Source organism: Lottia gigantea (genome assembly GCF_000327385.1).
Source record: "Lottia gigantea unplaced genomic scaffold LOTGIsca_83, whole genome shotgun sequence".
NCBI lineage: Eukaryota > Metazoa > Mollusca > Gastropoda > Lottiidae > Lottia > Lottia gigantea.
Genome location: NW_008710756.1, coordinates 659,785 through 679,578, shown reverse-complemented (window position 1 = coordinate 679,578; position 19,794 = coordinate 659,785). Strand labels below are relative to the sequence as shown.

The following is a 19,794-nucleotide window of genomic DNA, read 5'->3' as shown; positions in this document are numbered from 1 at the left end:
GAGAATCAAATACATCTATCAAACAAATCCAGGTGACACTTAATTGGTGAGTTCTGAACAAGTTCCATTTGTTCCCATTCTGGCCTCAATCAAAGAGTTCAAAACAAGATTAAGTCACATTCAAAATTTTCCCTTCTATTCCTTTTCCCGCCAAATTATATCTGCACCTACTAATTCTTTGGCACACATGGAATGCGTTCTGAACTCTGTTCCAACTTGTGTTTTGTATCGTACAGTTGATTTCATGAATTCAGAACATGTAGAGCAGCCCCCAGAAACTCAATAGGCTAAGGATATGGCTATAAGTATAACATTCAACTTGAACTCCTACACTTGATTCATGTTAAATATTCTGAATTTTTATTAAATGAATGGAGAATACATTTAGTATTTTAGTGAGATCTCTCACAATACCAATGATCCGTAATATATATTGTCTGTTTATTCAAGATTAGTTTGTGTACAAACCTCATGCAGTAATCAGAAGTCAATAATCTCAATATGGATTTATTTAACCAAAATTTTGGCTGCATTTTTATCAGAAATTGTATAACCATCCCAACTTTTCTCTGGATCATAGGGTTCCCATCTACTAGCAGGAAAAATGTGTTTATTCCTTTCATACCAACTACGTAAACAAACTTTTCCTGCATGGGATTCATCTTTCTCTATTTTGGCATCATTCACCATACGCACGTCTTCATAAACATCAAAATTAAACAAAGCACCACTCTTTCCACGAGCTTTAGTCACAATAAAATCATAGAAAGAATAATGATGAGCTATGATCAAATCTTCTTTCACATACATCAACTGATCGACTGTCACTGATTTCAGATCATTAAATTCTTTACGCAAGCTTTCTAGACACTTCTGTAAGAATTGTTGTATATTGTTGCCTTTCTTCATTCTAGCTGTACGTCTATGACCAGAGCCGTCCCAATAACTGTAGGTTATATCTATTTCTTCACGTTTAATCTGTTCTTGTTTCTCTTCCCATTCTTGTCTGAGTTGTTCTCTGAAATATTCAACATTAACAGAAATCAAATGAAGGCACTCTACATTCAATTGAAGGTTTTTACCATGACATGACCACAGGAATTTTATGTAATATACAATATCTAGGGTTTTAATCTAATCCATATGACCAAAAGCTTTAATAGTTGATATTGAAAGTTAACCACACAGTCTGACCAAGACATAGATTTTTCTAAAACTGGATGCATAGTATCATAAAGGAATTCAGTCGTGGAAAGAACAAAACAAATATTGAGAGGACTGTATTACAGCAATTGTTACTTCCAAATGTTTCTGCTATCAATCAGCTTCTCCAATCAGAACACTGAATATTTGCTGTTAACTATACTGTTGGTTATCTTCACTAAGTTCCATGGGGTACTGTGAATCATTAAAAGATATGAAAGAAGCATGTTCTAAAAGATTCTTGCAAAATTTGTGAGCTACTAAAGATCTATAATAAAAAGTTACCTTAATTTATTTTCTTCTTCATCTCTGTCTCTATCAGGTAAAAAACTGGTGTCAACTTCAGGATTCATCCCTACAATAATAGATTACAATAATTGAATTGTTATTATCATAAACCTGGTGGATGCAGGTACCCTCCAATCAGTATACAGTGTACTCTGTGATATCCGACATCTGAGTATTCTGACATATTACGTAATCGTACATCATTTTCTGGTCCAGATTGATTTCCTTCTTAGGCTAGTTTAAAAAAACTCTGACACTCAGTGTATTCCAAATAACGACACTAATCAGTGGTCCTGACACTCAGAAAAATCTGTATAATCTGACATCTATTCATCTTAATCACTTATCGTCAATTAGATAATCGCTTATTTTATTGATAATCTGGATCAAATCAAATCACATGAAAACAAAATGTCGCTGAACAAAATTCTGCTGGATTTCCAAGCAGCAACCAGAAAGATTCAGGTGATCTTTACAAGCATTATATATTCACATACGCAAATTGCATTTTTTACGACATTTAATTCCCATAAAGTTAACTTGATGGTTTGATAATACAATAAAGCAATACAGTATTTCTATCTTCCAAAGAGAAGGTGATTGCAAAAAGAAAGCGAAGGCCAAATGTCCATAAGCTTACCCAGCCTTTTTTTCTTGGTAGGAATTTCTACCTCTTCCTCCTCTTCTTCTTCTTCTTCATCATCTTCCACATCAAATGATAATAATGTTATCTAGAACATAATAATGATGTTATCACAATATATGTTGGTTTTACAAATAATAATGCTACCAACATTATGGCTTTACAAATAATAATGCTACCAACATTATGGCTTTACAAATAATAATGCTACCAACATTATGGCTTTACAAATAATAATGCTACCAACATTATGGCTTTAACAATAATTTAGCGTTTAAGTTATCATAAATAAACACCACCAGCAATTATATGATAGACCATAGGCTAAATCAGATGAATTCAAAAATTCAGAAACTGCAAATCAAAAAGAAAGAAATAAAGAACTATTATAACCACTTAGTTCTTGTCCACCAGCTGGTCTGGATTGTCCATTCCCATTTACAGCTTGATCAATTGGAATGATGATGAAAAATCAAACTTCAAGATTTTTGCAGTCTAACCAAAACACCTGCAGCCTGTTAAAAGTCAAGAATCAAGATTCAAACCTTCTTCTGTTCTTTTCTTTTCCTGTCTTCTTTTTCTTTTTCTACTAATCTGGCTTCAGCATTTTTCTTAGCAAGTTGTTTCTCTCTTTCTTTTAAAACACTTTCCTGTTTAGCTTTCATTTCATCTAGGGTCACAAGACCTGCAAACAGATTTTTTCACACAGCTATAAGTACTTTGAACTGTGACTATGAATCAATTTTGGAATAAAATTGACTTGCAAGTATTTTAAGTCCAACAGTTCTGAATAAGCTACAAAGTATTCTGTGAACATTTTACATTACCACTATTTACAATACCTGTAAAACATTTTCCCTTGACTAGTTGTAGATAAATTGTCATGGGCAATCTTTGTTTCTCATGAGATGTAACCACAAAGGCACAAGGTAAAAGATATTTTAACATGTAAACTTTGGCTATCATAGGTCATTATTTGAGAACATAAAAACATAGACATAGCACATTCTTACCTACTGTAGAAGACTTTAAGGTTTGTTCAACAGCATCATAATGTGCTGCAAATTTCTTATCAATACTTCCAACTTTTAATTCATCTTCTATTTTCTTCTTTCTAACTTCTAATTCATTCTGTTCTTTCTGTCTCTTCTTCATCAAATTCATAGCTCTCCCTCCCTCGGAGATAGCGCCTTTATAATGTGCCATTTTTACACCTTTACTTGGTTCTACAATATAATTCAGATCTAAGAATTAAATCTGATAAAATAAGAATTTTTGAAACAGGCTCTATGTTGCATGCGTATAAATATTTGTTTTTCTGTGGAGTGATTCCATGTCATGATCATGATGGTAGGTAAAGTCAAATGTTTTTTCTTCGTTCACACCTTCTTAACCTCAGTCACAATGTCAACATTAAACAGTCATCTGAGATTGTAGGCTAGACATAACCTGTTTGACAGAAACCAGATTAGACCATAATCTTCATCTTCTGACATAAGTTCAGTTCAGAATTAATTAACAAATTAACATGGCTATGGCTACCTTATCAGAAAATCATTGTTAGTAAACTGAAACAGGAGCTAAAAAGGAATAGGCCTATATAATAAGGCATAACATACCAAATAAAATGTTTTTCCTTCAAATTTTTTTTTCCTTCTCAAAAAATAGAAAACCGGATGTTTACATCGGAAGTAGTATCTTTCCTTTGCGCATGCCCATTTGACATAGAAACTACAGAAATGGCGTTGACACAAGTTAAACAAAATTCGTCCATAAACGATAATCCAAATGATATTACTCGAAGATTACCATCTTTACAATTTGAAAGTGCATTAACAGATGAAGAAAAAGAACTTTTATCCTTGAGACCCAGATCCCACGCTATTACGGTTTCAATATGTGGCCATTCGGTGTTTTTAGTCGACATTCTATCCGAAGTCAGGTGCGTCAAAAAATCGTCTGCTAGCTAGGCACTTTTCTATATTTGCCGAACCAAATGGTTTCCAAATGGATTTTATCCTTCTGTTTATAATTGCTGAACAATTACCGGTATTACGATTTAAAACTTAAAAACAAAGTAGATTAATCATGCTTATGCATGGAGGTGCACAAACAGATCAACTAGATCTATCATCTACTAGATGACCTAGGCCTACTTGATAAGCTGCTCTGTTCATTTTCAGGTTTATAAAGATCACATTATTTTGAAATATGATCTGATTGTTTTATTTCCAGAGGTTTGAAATCTCAACTTCAAAGTTCTTCAAGAAAAACAGCCATGATATTACAAGATATGAATGTTAAAGATGAATTAACTGTTGGTATATTAGGTGGTGGTAGATTAGGCAGTCAGATAGCTCACTGTTTGTTGACTTTTGGTAGAATGAATCCACAGAATCTTCAAATATCAACACGACGTCCAGAAACTTTAGGTAATATAAGCTTACACTGAGAATATTTGTCTTTAATTGGATTGTAAGGTGGTGGGGGACACTGATTGCTTCAATTTGCACCATTCCAATTTTCAATCAGACATATGTGGTTTCAGCAATTCCACGAAGTGTTTAATGACGTTACTAGTCACAAAATATACTTTTTTCACATAAGGCCCATCAGTGAAGTCATCAAACACTTAATTAGTTTTAGTCGAATTGCAAGAACCACAGACAGCTAAAGAACAGTAATATCCTAATTTTATAATTTTACACAAAACGTGTAGATCTTTATAATATTTGAATTATTAAATTTTTTTTCTTTAAATATGTGAAAATCATAAGGAGAAATTTGTCCCCACTCTTAACAACTTATATCAAATCCTTTTTTCATATTTCTCTTTTGAACAATTTCAGAACTCAAGGATGATTTTATTTTTCAGAATATTTACAACATAAAGGTGTAGAGTGTTATTATAATAATAAAAAATTGGTATCAAATGTAAATTTACTGTTTATCTGTGTATTACCATCACAGCTACCAGGAATAGCTGATGAAATCAAGGGACGTCTGTCTCCTTCTACTGTTGTGTATTGTCCCTCAGCTAGTACTCCCTTACAAAAGATAAAACTCATCCTCAGAACACCCAATGTGTTTAAATCTGATTTTCGATGGACTGATGAGAGTTGTAAGAATAAGTGGGATTTTAATGTCAATGTGAAGATGTCTCTAGAAAAGAAAGATGTAGTTGAAATCACCAATCCTATTAATCAAACTGGACCTGGTATGTATCCCTTTTCACTTTAAAAAAGAAAAGAAACAACTATATTTTACATAGATAACAACTTGGTTTCACAGTTAAGGATCCTTTCTACCAGCTGGCCCTTGGCCAAACCTCTTGGCATTGATCTTTCTTGGATTATCCGTACCCATTTACAGTTTGGTTGACTGGAATTATGAGTGAAGATGACTTATTTAAGGTTATTCGGACTATCACACACTGATCGAGAATTGAACACACAGTCATTATAAAATCTGTACAAGGAAGACAATACCTTTAATCTAGTCCAAAGTATGGTAAAAGATGTATAGTAGTGGACTTCTCCAAAGAGAGGTACCATTAGGTGTTTCAAAAATAGTAAGCATGTTCAGTTTCGTTACACCAGCCATTTCTATATAGGTCAACATCATAAGATACAATCAGATCAATTTATGCCTAACCAAACAAATAAGACAAGATGATGAAAAGATATCATTATGAAATGATTCCAATTTTTTTTTTTTTTTTCAGTTTTAACATAGCTAGTTTCAGTTTGGCAAGCCCTTTAAAAACCGTTTACTATCCACACAAATATTCAGTAATTGGATTATATCTATAAGTTGTGCATACATACCAAATGCATCCAAGCATTTTCGACGATCACAGTCTACATTTTAAAATAAAATTTAACCTCTAAAACCTTTATACTTTGAATATACAATTTTTGACCAATCCATTAAATGCTCTGATGACTGTGGCACTAAATATTGTACTAATATTTTTAATTGTATTTTATATGTTGATGATATATTTTAGGAATAGTGGTATATTGTAATGAAAGACTAGCTGAAATGATGATATGTACCTGTGTTAATATGATATCAGCTATAGGTTTAAATCAGATAGAAATGTTAGAATGTTTAAATATTGTAATATTAGGTGATAGCAGTAGAACTTCTGTACCAGATCATATCAAATTTACACCAATAGACTTTAATCTTAATGAAAGTACCTCTCTAGAGTAAGTATTTTAAACTTATATCTTCTACCTTTGTGATGAATCATATCTGTTATTATCACATTAAAAGATAGTTGGATGCAAGCTAAGATGTGTAATTTTTCACATTTGCTCCACAACCGAAAAGTTGGATCTATGCATTGGTTGAGTTTATTTTTCCAAGTTTTTCAAGCGAAAAAACACTGATGCATTCCAAGACAAGGTTTGATAAAGTGTCCCAGACCAGTCATCTTTTTGACAATCCTTAAAATTCCACCGAACTCTTCCAAACATGCAGACCTTGTATCAACAGTATATGTGTACGATTGGAATAACTCATTTGTAAAATTAGGGATAATTTTGGTTGAATATGAAATTTTATTCAGCTTTGAAATTTTATGAATCAGAAGAGATTCAGAAGAGTAGAACCTACAACTTTATTTTGCCTCAAATGGTCAGATTTTTATTAGAAAATGCAAATATTTTATGAATAAATAAAACCTATTGTTTCTATTATTTCAGTCCCTGCCCAATGATAGATCTACCATCTATTGAACAAAAGTCAACCAAATTACAAGAGAAAATGAAATCAGAAGAGTTTATAGAATTATTTAAAAAGAGATATTCTTGTGTGTTTGAAGAACTTCATCATTTAATGGCTCAAGGATAGGATCATCATAAACCTACAGCATCAAAAGCATTAAAATATTTTTAAAAGTCATGCAAAGCCGATTTGTAAATTTTTCTTGGTCAACTGATTGATTTATGGTCATATCATATGTAATGATGCAGTAATTTATTCAATTTGTGGCAAGCACATCTTCACAAAGCAATTTGGTTAAAAATAGTTCTAGATTTTGTAATTTGTTTATCTGTGGGTTGCTTACTTAGTCTTAATCTGATCCACTGTTATGAATAGAAAATTAATATTTGGTTGGGGACACTAATAGGATCTATAATGTCATAAAACAATACTTTTTAGAGGAACTGAATGAACTATTTACTCTGACTGAAAATTGGAATGGTGCAAATCGATGATATCAGTGCCGATACACACACAAAATCTAGAAATCTATAAAATCTCTTTAAAATCCTTTTAACATGGTGTTTCTTTTGTTGATAGTGCATGTTGTATCTCCATTTGTAAATACCGGTAATCTGTGATATCTAATTCTGTGATATTTTGTTAAAAGATATGATATATTAAATGAATTAATTCATATAGCTTATGTTATGTTTTTACAAACCATGTTTACTTATGTCATTCAGTAAATAAAAGTAATGATATTGTCATATATTGATATATTATGAATAACTGACTCGTGTTGACTAAGACTAGAAATACGTGCATATCCATTACTTTAATCACTTAAACACCTCAAACAGTTCCAATGCATTATGAATGACATCAACAGGTTACAGTTCTACGGAATCATCATCGACATCTGATCCTACCATAATTCATAAGTTCAAGGTATTATCGATGGCATCTGATCAAAACCTATTTCAATCGTTCCATGGTATCATTAATGACAGTTGATTACACATTTACCAATAGTTCCGCGGTATTATCAAAGACAATCAATCTGATCCCTCCTTAATCCACGGTTCGCGGGATTATCAATGTTTGATCACACTTTTAACATCTGATCACACCTTTACCACTGGTTTTAAGGTAGGCCTATCATCAGCGGCATCTGATTAAACCTTTACCACTGGTTTTGCGGTATCATCAGCGGCATCTGATTAAACCTTTACCACTGGTTTTACGGTATCATCAGTGGCAACTGATTAAACCTTTACCACTGGTTTTGCGGTATCATCAGCGGCATCTGATTAAAATTTTACCACTGGTTTTGCGGTATCATCAGCGGCATCTGATTAAACCTTTACCACTGGTTTTACGGTATCATCAGTGGCAACTGATTAAAACTTTACCACTGGTTTTACGGTATCATCAGTGGCAACTGATTAAAACTTTACCAATGGTTCCACAATATCATCAACTACATTTGATCAAAACCTTTAGAATTGTTTTATGGAATCATCAATGATCACAATCTATGACTTAGTCAATTTTATCATCAATCTAATCACACCATTACCAATGGTTCCGAGGTATCATCAATGTCATCTGATCAAACCTTTATCAGTGCTTCCACGGCATCATCAATTACATTTGATAGAAACCTTTACCAACGGTATTGATGGTCCCACGGTCTTCAATGGCGACTGATCGAAGCTACATCAATGATTGGGCGGTATCATCAATGGCATCTAATCTAACTTAAACCAATATTTCAACGGCATCATCAATGACATCTAATCAAAACCTTTACTGATGGTTCCATGGTATCATCAACGACATCTGATCAAAACCTCAATTGTAATGCGGCATCAACTATGAAATCTGGTATGAACACCGACATCTAATCACACCTTTATCAGTGGTTCCACAGCATCATCGATGACATTTAATTAAAACCTTTATCAATGGTTCTAGAACATCACTGATCGTATCTGTTCAAAATATTACACATGGTTCCACATTTGATCACATCTTTATCAATAATCCCAGATCAATTAATCAAACTTTTACCAATCGATGTCATCCTATCAAGTTTTACTAATGGTTCCACGGTATCATCAATGCCATCTGATTATACCTTTACCAATGGTTCCACGGTATCATCAATGCCATCTGATTACACCTTTACCAATGGTTCCGCGGTATCATCAATGGCATCTTACCAAACCTTTACCAATGTTCCCACAGCATTATCAATGACACCTGATCAAACCTCAACCAATGTTTCCACGGCGTTATTCGTGAAAATCTAATTTGATCACACCTTAAAACCATCAGCAACGATTAGACGGCATAATCAATGACACCTAATAAAACCCTCAGCAATGAGTAGACCATCTGATTAAACCTTTACCATTGGTTCTACGGCATCATCATTTGATCAAACCTTTTCCAATGATTCAACAGCACCATCATGATCAAAACTTCACCAACATTTACAGCATCATAAATTCCACCTAATCAAACCTTTTCGTGGCATCATCACTGACGTGTGATCAAAGATTATCGACCCCCCAGTACAAACAATAATCAATTCATACAAATTTCGAAATTGATTTTTTGCACATAGAAGTCGACTTTAGTCTCAAAAAGTTATTCACAAACAAAACATGTCTCTTAGAATCAGAATGCATCGACTGATAAGAGCAATCAATAGCAATGAGAGAATATCAATTAAATTAAACCGATCATGAAGTTTAAATTTACTGTGTACAATATTGAATTCATTACTGATATACAGAGTAATATTTTAGTCATAACAAATGATGATTCTTTTTACTGCAACTAAACGAATATTCGTGCTACTTATCTTAAGTGATTACTAAAATCAACGATTTAAAATCGATAATTTCCTGATTCATTCTTGAAAAAAACCTTTTAGCCCGGAAAATTACACAGAAGTCAGTAAGATCGGCATTCAATGCAGTGTTTGTATACGCCCACATTATAATGTGGTCGTATATTGTCATCGCCCCTGTCCCGTCCGTCGGTCGGTCCGTCCGTCCACAATTGGCTTGTGAACGCAATAGAGACAACAGTTTTTATCTGATTTGAATGAAATTTGGTGTGATCATTTATATTCATGAGATCTTGGACAAGATCGAATCTGACGATCTTTCGATGAACTGTTTTTTAGTTATAGAATAGAGACTACAGTTTTCATCCAATTTCAATGAAATTTGGTGTGAATATTTATAATAATGAGATCCTGGACATGTTCGAATTTAGCTATCTTTCGATGAACGGTTTTTGAGTTATTGCCCTTGATTTATGAAAAACGCGTCAAAATTTGTTTGTAAACACAGTGGAGAGTACAGTTTTCATCTGATTTAAATGAAATATCGTATGATCATTTATAATGATGAGATCTTAGTCAAGCTTAAATTTGACAATTTTTCGATCAACGGAATTTGAGTTTTTGCCCATGACTTAATAAAAACGCATCAAAATTTGTTAGAGGTGAGGTGAGGTGAGGTTTTTGTCAGAAGTTTATTTTGTGTTTGTTTAAATATCTTGCACAAATTAGATTTTTGGTATGATTTGACTGCCCTTGATATGTATCAGGAAAGTGGGCGTATCTTGCTAGGCAACCACTTGTTAATAAATGAAACGGGAGTCCGTTTAACCAAAACCATTTTCATAACTTTTGAGATTTTTTGAATTCATCATTAGTAGCCTACAATAGAATGACAAAAAGATAATAATAATATAACAACCCAAATGTTATTTCTTGTCAATGAAACGGTTATAGTGGATATCAAAGATCAGATGGAAAGCGGACTACAGACTGTTTAATGGTTGATATCTAGAATTAATAGAATTGATTGTTGATAACATATTGGTTATTAATGATTCATTCTAGTTTAGTAAGTCAACATTACATTATTCTATAGCTCTATCTTTACTAAATAATTTCATTAATCGGACAAAAACCTATCAAACAATGTGTATGGAATTGTCGCTTGTTTGGCTTCCTGTGGTATATTTTCAATAGCACACTCTAAGTTGTTAAGTTCACATATCAAAACAACATTGTGTCAATTTGTTAATATTACTTTGTACTGGACTTGAGAAGTATATTATCTGTGATCGAATACAGCAGGTTTTTCAACATATTTTTCAGAGCCACGGTCAAACTGTATTTGTGGAATACCGGAGAAGAAAAATGAGATTGTGATTACGCCTTTGTGCTGGACTTGAAGATGGATGATTTTCTGTAATTAAGCCGTGTAATTAGAATTCTGCAAGAAACGAATACTATGAGTCTATCTTGAGGTTTATCAGCACGTTTTTCGTACCTAGGGAATATTGTAAACATCGAATGAAGTCCAGAATTGATTTTTTCAGAAGAAGAAAATTAAGATTGTGACCTTTCTTGAACAACTGCAAAAACTGAAGTCGCGGAGGATCATCATTGTTCAGTATGTCAGCAGTACCACCATCTGATAGTATTCAACAGTCAATGAAGCCATTGTTATTTACCTTAAAGTTATTTGGATTATACTATGATTCCACCACAAAAACTGAAATTAGTGAGAAAAATACCCAGATACCCGAAGCATGGAGCCCAGATAGAAAGAAAGGTTACCCTTGGCGTCGGATATTTCAGAAGATATATTGCTTTCTGGTGTTAACGCTGTTGTCTTTGTCGACATTACGTTACATTCCATCATTTTGGATAGGATTAGACTATGAGCCTGGTCATCTTTTACCTCGAGTAATAAACTTGTGCTGGTTTGCCCAAGGTAATCTTAGCCTTATAATTATCCTTCGACATTGTCAGAAAGGAACATGGGGAGAATATTTCAAATTATGGAACGAATGCATTCAAGAAACCAAGTGCATGTGTTTGAAGTCTGTGTTGAAGAGGCTGCGTGTGTTCACGTTTGTTTGCACTGCAATAGGCATCTTCTTCTTCTTCTTTAACGTCATTGGGACTTGTGTGATGACCCTTGTCATGAGAGGCGACTTCTTGACAACTTTCGTCAATCCATTCACAGATTCCTGGACGTGGATTTCTATTTTAGCCGTCTGTTTAATTTACTACAGCGCCATCTGGGCATTTACTGTCTGTTTGATTCTTATCGGCTGTAAAAGTATCAAGGATGCATTTTGCCTTTACTCTGTCACTTTGCAAATAGTTTTGAAAGGTTCGGCCAAAAACTTTCCACAGAATTTGGATCTTTTGAGGAGGCGTCATCTCTCATTATGTCGACTGGTGGAGATACTTGATAGACCTACGTCGTTTTTGCTGATGGTTCTGTTGACAACCAATATCTTTCTGGCTTGTTTTATCTTGTATCGTCTGGTGAACCATTTTAGTGAAACCAATACCACCTCTCTGGTAATGTTCAGTATGTGGTTATGTACAGCATTTATAGCAACTGGTATGATAGCCTACAATGTGGCAATCGTCCACGATGCGGTAAGAATAAATGCTTTTAAGACTTATTTGCTCTTAAGCATCTATAATTTTTATTTTCATATTTCCTATCTTGAGGTTTGTAATAAAATAATGCACAGTATAAGATATATTAAGTGTACAAACAAATGACCCAAAACCCCAAAACAAATTCATTAACCTATAATAATCTAGTTTGGCAAGCCAGATCAGTCATGGTTGTTACTCTCGGAAAACAGATATAGATATAGTTCGATTGGTAAAAGAGTCAGTAATCCCAGAGGGACTGTATTTATGGAGCTTATGATTTACTTACTAAAGTTAATGACAGACTACTAGAAAACTGTATGCGTATGTAGTGGTCGTGATTAGAAGAAACGGAATCTATGGGAAAAGTATTGTGTAAGTGTATCGGTGACGGTTGTCAATTTCTGGCCTGTATGGTAAAGAAGATAAAGAAAAATCCTTCTTATGTAAAACCTGGGAGACCATAGCGACTTCAAGTAGCGTGAAAGCAGCCATGCCAAGATATATAACGAAAGAGAAAAATGTTTTAGACATCTAAATTTATCTTTTGGAAGGAATTAGCCCTACAACGATGGGGTGGTCAGATACTGTTTGCATCTTATACCAATTTATAGTATATCTTTGATAATGCTATATTTAAATGTTAGAATTTATTTAATAGTACTACGTTAATAATTGTATCACACTTTTATATTTATTCTGGTTTTCAATTTGTAAATGATACCATTAACTTAGTAAATAGATTCATTTCATTACTATAACTAATATGAATTGAAATTATTTATAATTCTCTATTCTCTACTTTTAGAGTAATCGTTAATACAAAGTAGATATTAAATAATATTTCAACACCATTAGTTAAATTAATGTGGTTAATGTATTAACTCTAAAATCAGTCAATATTTAATGTTCAAAGTAAGAGAAACATTTGAATTATATTCTCAAATTAGGGTCCTTCTATCATTTAATCATCGCATTATCGTATGATTGTATTTTATTCTCACCACTACATCACGACTGTAATCTTTCATTGTTCCATTTATGTTATTATCATTATTGTATATTTACTAGTTCATCATCATTGTATATTTACCAGTTCATCATCATTGTATATTACCAGTTCATCATTATTGTATATTTACCAGTTCATTATCACTGTATTTTCTATCAGTTCATCATCACATTATATTTATAAATTCATCTCCTCTCCACTCTATATTGTTATCAGTGCATCAACATTGTATATTTACCAGTTCATCACTATTGTATATTTACCAGTTCATTATCACTGTATTTTCTATCAGTTCATCATCACATTATATTTATAAATTCATCTCCTCTCCACTCTATATTGTTATCAGTGCATCAACATTGTATATTTACCAGTTCATCACTATTGTATATTTACCAGTTCATTATCACTGTATTTTCTATCAGTTCATCATCACATCATATTTATAAATTCATCTCCTCTCCACTCTATATTGTTATCAGTGCATCAGCATTGTATATTTACCAGTTCATCATCATTGTATATTTACTAGTTCATCATCATTGTATATTTACCAGTTCATCATCATTGTATATTTACCAGTTCATCATTATTGTATATTTACCAGTTCATTATCACTGTATTTTCTACCATTTCATCATCACATTATATTTATAAATTCATCTCCTCTCCACTCTATATTGTTTTCAGTGCATCAGCATTGTATATTTACCAGTTCATCATTATTGTATATTTACCAGTTCATCATCATTGTATATTTAACAGTTCATCAGCATTGTATATTTACCAGTTCATCACTATTGTATATTTACCAGTTCATCATCATTGTATATTTAACAGTTCATCAGCATTGTATATTTACCAGTTCATCACTATTGTATATTTACCAGTTCATCATCATTGTATATTTAACAGTTCATCAGCATTGTATATTTACCAGTTCATCACTATTGTATATTTACCAGTTCATTATCACTGTATTTTCTACCAGTTCATCATCACATTATATTTATGAATTCATCTCCTCTCCACTCTATATTGTTATCAGTGCATCAGCATTGTATATTTACCAGTTCATCATCATTGTATATTTACCAGTTCATTATTACTGTATTTCATGTCAGTTAATCGTCACGTTATATTTGTAAGTTAATCTCCTCTCTATATTTATCAGTTCAACATCATTGTAAATTCATCAGTTTATTACAACTGTATTTTTGTCAGTTCATCATCACCAAGCATTTATAAGTTCATTTCCCCCCCTTTTATCAGTTCATCATCACGTTAGGTTCATAAGTTCATTATCACTGTACATCATTTAGTTCATCATCATTGTATATTTATTAGTTCAAAATCATTGTACATTTATTAGTTCATCATCACTGTATATTTATTACTTCATCATCACTGTATTTTTTTTCATTGGTTCATTACCACTGTTTTTATCAGTTCATCATCATTATTGTAATATACATTAAAACATTTTTGTAGATTTGTCAGTCAATCATCACTAATGTAGCTTTATATTTTTCATGTAACAATGAAATCATGTAATTGATTTGTTACCAAAATAATTTTCAATACCACTTATTTTATTTTGGCAGTCTCTGATGTCACTCTCTGTATATTGACCATGTTATCCTGATTGATATCATATAACCTTTCATATTTCAGGCCCATTCTCCATTAGATCATATTTATGAAATAGAAACAGATAATTTAACAACTCAGCAGCTTGCTCAGGTCTGTATGATATACTTTTGATATGATATTGATTTGATTTAATTAGGTTTAAAAAACATGTCATGATCTGACTCAATGAGGTTAACAAAACGTGTCATGATCTGGCTCAATGAGGTTTATAAAACATGTCATGATCTGACTCAATGAGGTTTAAACTACATGCCATGATCTGACTCAATGAGGTTTAAAAAACATGTTATTATCTGACACAATGAGGTTTATAAACATGTGATGATCTGACTCAATGAGGTTTATAAAACATGCCATGATCTGACTCAATGAGGTTCAAAAACATGTGATGATCTGACTCAATGAGGTTTATAAAACATGTCATGATCTGACTCAATGAGATTTAAAAAACATGTTATGATCTGACTCAATGAGGTTAATAAAACATGTGATGATCTGACTCAATGAGGTTTATGAAACATGTGATGATCTGACTCAATGAAGTTTATCAAACGTGATGATCTGACTCATTGAGGATTATAAACATGTGATGATCTGACTCAATGAGGTTTATAAACATGTGATGGTCTGACTCAATGAAGTTTATAAAACATGTCGTGATGTGACTCTATGAGGTTTATAAAACATGTCATGATCTGACTCAATAAGGTTTAAAAAACATGTCATGATCTGACTCAATGAGGTTAACAAAACGTGTCATGATCTGACTCAATGAGGTTTATAAAACATGTCATGATCTGACTCAATGAGGTTTAAACTACATGCCATGATCTGACTCAATGAGGTTTAAAAAACATGTTATTATCTGACACAATGGGGTTTATAAACATGTGATGATCTGACTCAATGAGGTTTATAAAACATGCCATGATCTGACTCAATGAGGTTCAAAAACATGTTATGATCTGACTCAATGCTCATAAAACATGTGATGATTTAACTCTTTGAGGATTATAAACATGTGATGATCTGACTCAATGAGGTTAATAAAACGTGATGATTTGACTCATTGAGGATTATAAAACATGTGATGATCTGACTCAATGAGGTTTATAAAACGTGATGATCTGACTCATTTAGGATTATAAACATGTGATGATCTGACTCAATGAGGTTTATAAACATGTGATGATCTGACTCAATGAAGTTTATAAAACACGTCGTGATGTGACTCTATGAGGTTTATAAAACATTTTATGATCTGACTCAATGAGGTTTATAAAACATGTTATGATCTGACTCATCGAGGATTATAAACATGTCATGATCTGACTTAATGAAGTTTATAAAACATGTGATGATCTGACTCAATGAAGTTTATAAAACATGTCATAATCTGACTCAATGAGGTTTATAAAACATGTCATGATCTGACTCAGTGAGGTTTATAAAACATGTTATGATCTGACTCTATGAGGTTTGAAAACATGTCATGGTCTGACTCAGTGAGGTTTATAAAACATGTTATGATCTGACTCATTGAGGATTATAAACATGTCATGATCTAACTCCTACGTCATACTGTAATTAAGCATATCTTCCGGTTATATTTTGAACGCAGACTGAGTTGATTTCTACTTGGTTGGTATCAGTTGATAACGAATTATTCTGTTAACAAACTGTTTTCTATTTTCCAGTTAACGTTATTTCTGTCCAAGTTAACTGGGCCATCGATAGGATTTACTGTAATGAGTTTGTTTACTGTTACTAAAGAATTTATTCTTACTGTAAGTTTTATAATTATATTCAAATGTATTTACTTAGGTTATAACAGCTGGATAGACAAAATTTTCTGATATTCTGGAGCATTTTAATGAGATAATTTTGTAGAAATTGAATTGTATTGATAATATTGATTTTGGAACCATTTAGAAAAATATCATTGAATCCATGTTGTCAATATTTTTCAGATCGGTGGAGTGTACTTTACCTACTTCTTCTTATTATTACAATTCAAGATAAATTAAAACACCAAGATGGTTAACAGATACCAGAGGATGTAAAATATGTTCTAAAAACAGTGTTCATTAAATATTGCATGATAATAATACATAATCCTAATGTTCTGTTTAAATACTTCCATGTGGACAAAACGTCCGTAGATTCACCCAACATTGCACAAAAGCTTGCGAATGCAACAAATGCCGCGGATTGCTTCGCATAAAGATTCATTACTTCAGACTGCAAAAGTATAATTTATAACTTTTTTTAACAAGAGTTATTCCCCTTCGTCTATGTACCGTCTATAAGTAAAGACGCGAATTCAATAATCGACTATGAGAGTTCATGATCGATTCAGGTTTACTGACACTGGCGAGAGCTGCCGATTATGTAAAAATCTGTAACCGTTGCCGTTTTGGCAATTACATACTATATTAATAATAGCCCAAGTTTTGAAAGTAAGCCGAGAAAGTAAGTTAAGATTCCAAAAAGTAAAAAAAAACGTTGATTGCCACAACAGTCTTCCATAGTAAACCGCACCGAGCAAATCTCATTATGCGTAAGGTCTAACTTATCGTACTAAAAATACACTCATTGTGCTAATTGTAGCAAAAGATGTAGAAAATGTGGTCTGACCATGTTTTTACTAAAAAATAAACTCAACGTATCTGTCTCTAATCCATCAACCTCTTGCATCAAATTATTATTTTCATTCATCTCGTTTTTAGATATGCATAATTTATAGGTTTTTACTAGGTTTATTTGTGTTGCGTGTCTTTCTAAACTTCGATATATCTTTCATTCCCTTTCTCCTGTGAAAAGAATATAGGCGCCGGATCGACAATCATGGGAAGAGTATAATGATCCTTTTTTTTATTGCCGAATCTTCCCCACACGAGGTGTGATGAGAAGAGCAATATAATGCTACGCCCACTATTCGCTTCTTCTTAAATGTCTTCTTTATACTTTTAACCCTACACCCGTACACACCCGTACATATATACACACCTTAATACCAGGCCCTTGTTTTCTAGAGAACCGGACCCACTTCAGTCAAAAGAAACTTAAAGAAATAGTAAAGAGGTTCTCTAAAAATTGTATATGTATCGCTATCGGCGACACTGGTAGCATCAATATGCACCATTCCAATTTTCAATCAGACGTCTATGGTTCCTGCAATTCCACTAAAACTAAGTGTTCGATGACTATGCTTTATCACATTATGACTTCGCGATTAATAGCATCATAAAACGCGTATTTTTGTGGAATTACGGGAACTACAGACGTCTGATTAAAACTTGGAATGGTGCATATTGATGCTATCAGTGTTCCTGATATACATAAAGAATTTAGAAAACCTCTTCACAATAACTTTGGGTTAGAAAAACCATTTTTGCTCTAAAATCATTTTTTACATAAAATGAGGCCCAAACTAAAGTAATTTTAGTCACCAAAGTATTTTGTAGTATGACACCAACCACCGCGAATTGTCCTACTAATGTACTAAAGGAAATACTAAAAAGATGGATATATTTAATCATATTTCACGCTAGATTGACTTTATTTACGTTATTAAAGGGACTGTCGCCTTTAGGCTTTACAGGGAATTGGGACATACGAATATTCTATAAATATTGTCATAACCAGCTGAACATCTCATAAAAAAGGTCTGATTCTCATAATATTGATATAATGATTTAATAATGACGCTACCTCCATTATTTATTTCGCAGAAATCCATATAGCTCTCGACATTTTACTTTATTGTAGACGGACCAGGCGTCATATTTTAAAGTGTGATACGGAGAGCTGAAATTAGAAATATCAGCTGATTTTTAAACGACTATTTCCCTTTAATATTTTCTATTTGAAAAAAATCTGGCCTATCAACTTTATAACGTTTAACTAACCTGATTAAAGTGATGGTATGAGAATATTTTGTTCGTCATATTGTCCAGTAACTGAAAAATTTAACGTGAACTTGTATATTATGGCAAAAGAATTTATCTACAATATATCAAATGAGCTCATATTGTCGGAATGTTTTAGTGCTTGTTTGCGTGTCAGATTTCTGGAACTTTGCTTAAATTCTGTCATGTCGTGCAGATCTGTTAAAAGCTATCTTAAAGGAATTTCTTTTCTGACCTAATCTGTATGTAAGTACAATGGATTTATGTATTTATATCAAATGATAAACACAGAAGATAAGGTTTATGGGCAATATAATTAATTCGGCACTACAGTCCACAGGCTATCAGAAACCAACTAAGTTTTCCAGGTGAGCTCAAGTTTACCATACGACCACATTATAGTCACTGTAATTAAAACCTTTTTTACTATTACGTAAACAATCTACAAAAAATTAAAGTTAATTTTTGTAATCTTCTGCAATGAATTTGGTAAAGAATGTCTGAGTGCTTACTTTTGACATTTTCACATTACCCTCTTTTGTACAGTCGTTTTTAATTTAAAACTTCGTTTTCTTTGCATAAATTGGGTATCAAATTCGGATCCTAGACCAAACTACTTCATTATTGGTATTTACATTTCATAATGTTTTAAATCTAAAAAAATATAGCCGCCAACGTTTCTTGAGAAACAGACATATGTGTGATTGTGATCAGAAGGGTCACAATAACTTTGGTACATCTGTGACATTCTTGGCTTGTTTTCAACATCTTGTGATCGACTTCTCTCTTCTCGTTATTGATTCTAATATGGAATTGATTCAACCAGAAACTTCATTTCGGAAATCATTGTTCAATTTTCCAGTATAGTGTCTGATTT

At 32.7% G+C, this 19,794-nt stretch overlaps 3 protein-coding genes across 3 annotated transcripts; 2 read left to right on the top strand and 1 right to left on the bottom strand.

Moving 5' to 3' along the window:
- Nucleotides 1-337: 337 nt before the first annotated feature.
- Nucleotides 338-3,800, bottom strand: LOTGIDRAFT_222603 (hypothetical protein). The gene is made up of 6 exons (XM_009067539.1): nucleotides 3,754-3,800; nucleotides 3,148-3,360; nucleotides 2,680-2,819; nucleotides 2,132-2,222; nucleotides 1,489-1,558; nucleotides 338-1,018 (listed from the first exon to the last, which is right to left on the bottom strand). The coding sequence occupies exons 2-6, from the start codon at nucleotides 3,338-3,340 to the stop codon at nucleotides 508-510; spliced, it is 1,005 nt and encodes a 334-aa protein (XP_009065787.1). The 5' UTR covers nucleotides 3,341-3,360; nucleotides 3,754-3,800; the 3' UTR covers nucleotides 338-507.
- Nucleotides 3,801-3,873: 73 nt separating this feature from the next.
- On the top strand, nucleotides 3,874-7,925 carry LOTGIDRAFT_133318 (hypothetical protein; the record flags this gene model as incomplete). Its single annotated transcript, XM_009067538.1, has 4 exons — nucleotides 3,874-4,091; nucleotides 4,394-4,566; nucleotides 5,010-5,355; nucleotides 7,799-7,925. 4 exons carry the CDS (start codon nucleotides 3,874-3,876, stop codon nucleotides 7,923-7,925), a joined length of 864 nt encoding a protein of 287 aa, XP_009065786.1.
- A 5,390-nt stretch (nucleotides 7,926-13,315) lies between these two features.
- Nucleotides 13,316-14,501, top strand: LOTGIDRAFT_133188 (hypothetical protein; the record flags this gene model as incomplete). The annotated part of the gene is made up of 2 exons (XM_009067537.1): nucleotides 13,316-13,460; nucleotides 13,936-14,501. Coding segments are annotated over 2 exons (711 nt in total), but the record flags the coding sequence as incomplete, so codon positions are not given.
- Between the last annotated feature and the right edge of the window lie 5,293 nt (nucleotides 14,502-19,794).

Coding starts and splice junctions, on each gene's coding strand:
- LOTGIDRAFT_222603 (XM_009067539.1), bottom strand. CDS start 3,340: ATGGCACATTATAAAGGCGCTATCTCCGAGGGAGGGAGAGCTATGAAT. Junction 2,223..2,679: donor AAAGAAAAGAACAGAAGAAG/GTTTGAATCTTG, acceptor ATTATGTTCTAG/ATAACATTATTATCATTTGA. Junction 1,019..1,488: donor GAAGAAGAAAATAAATTAAG/GTAACTTTTTAT, acceptor TGAATATTTCAG/AGAACAACTCAGACAAGAAT.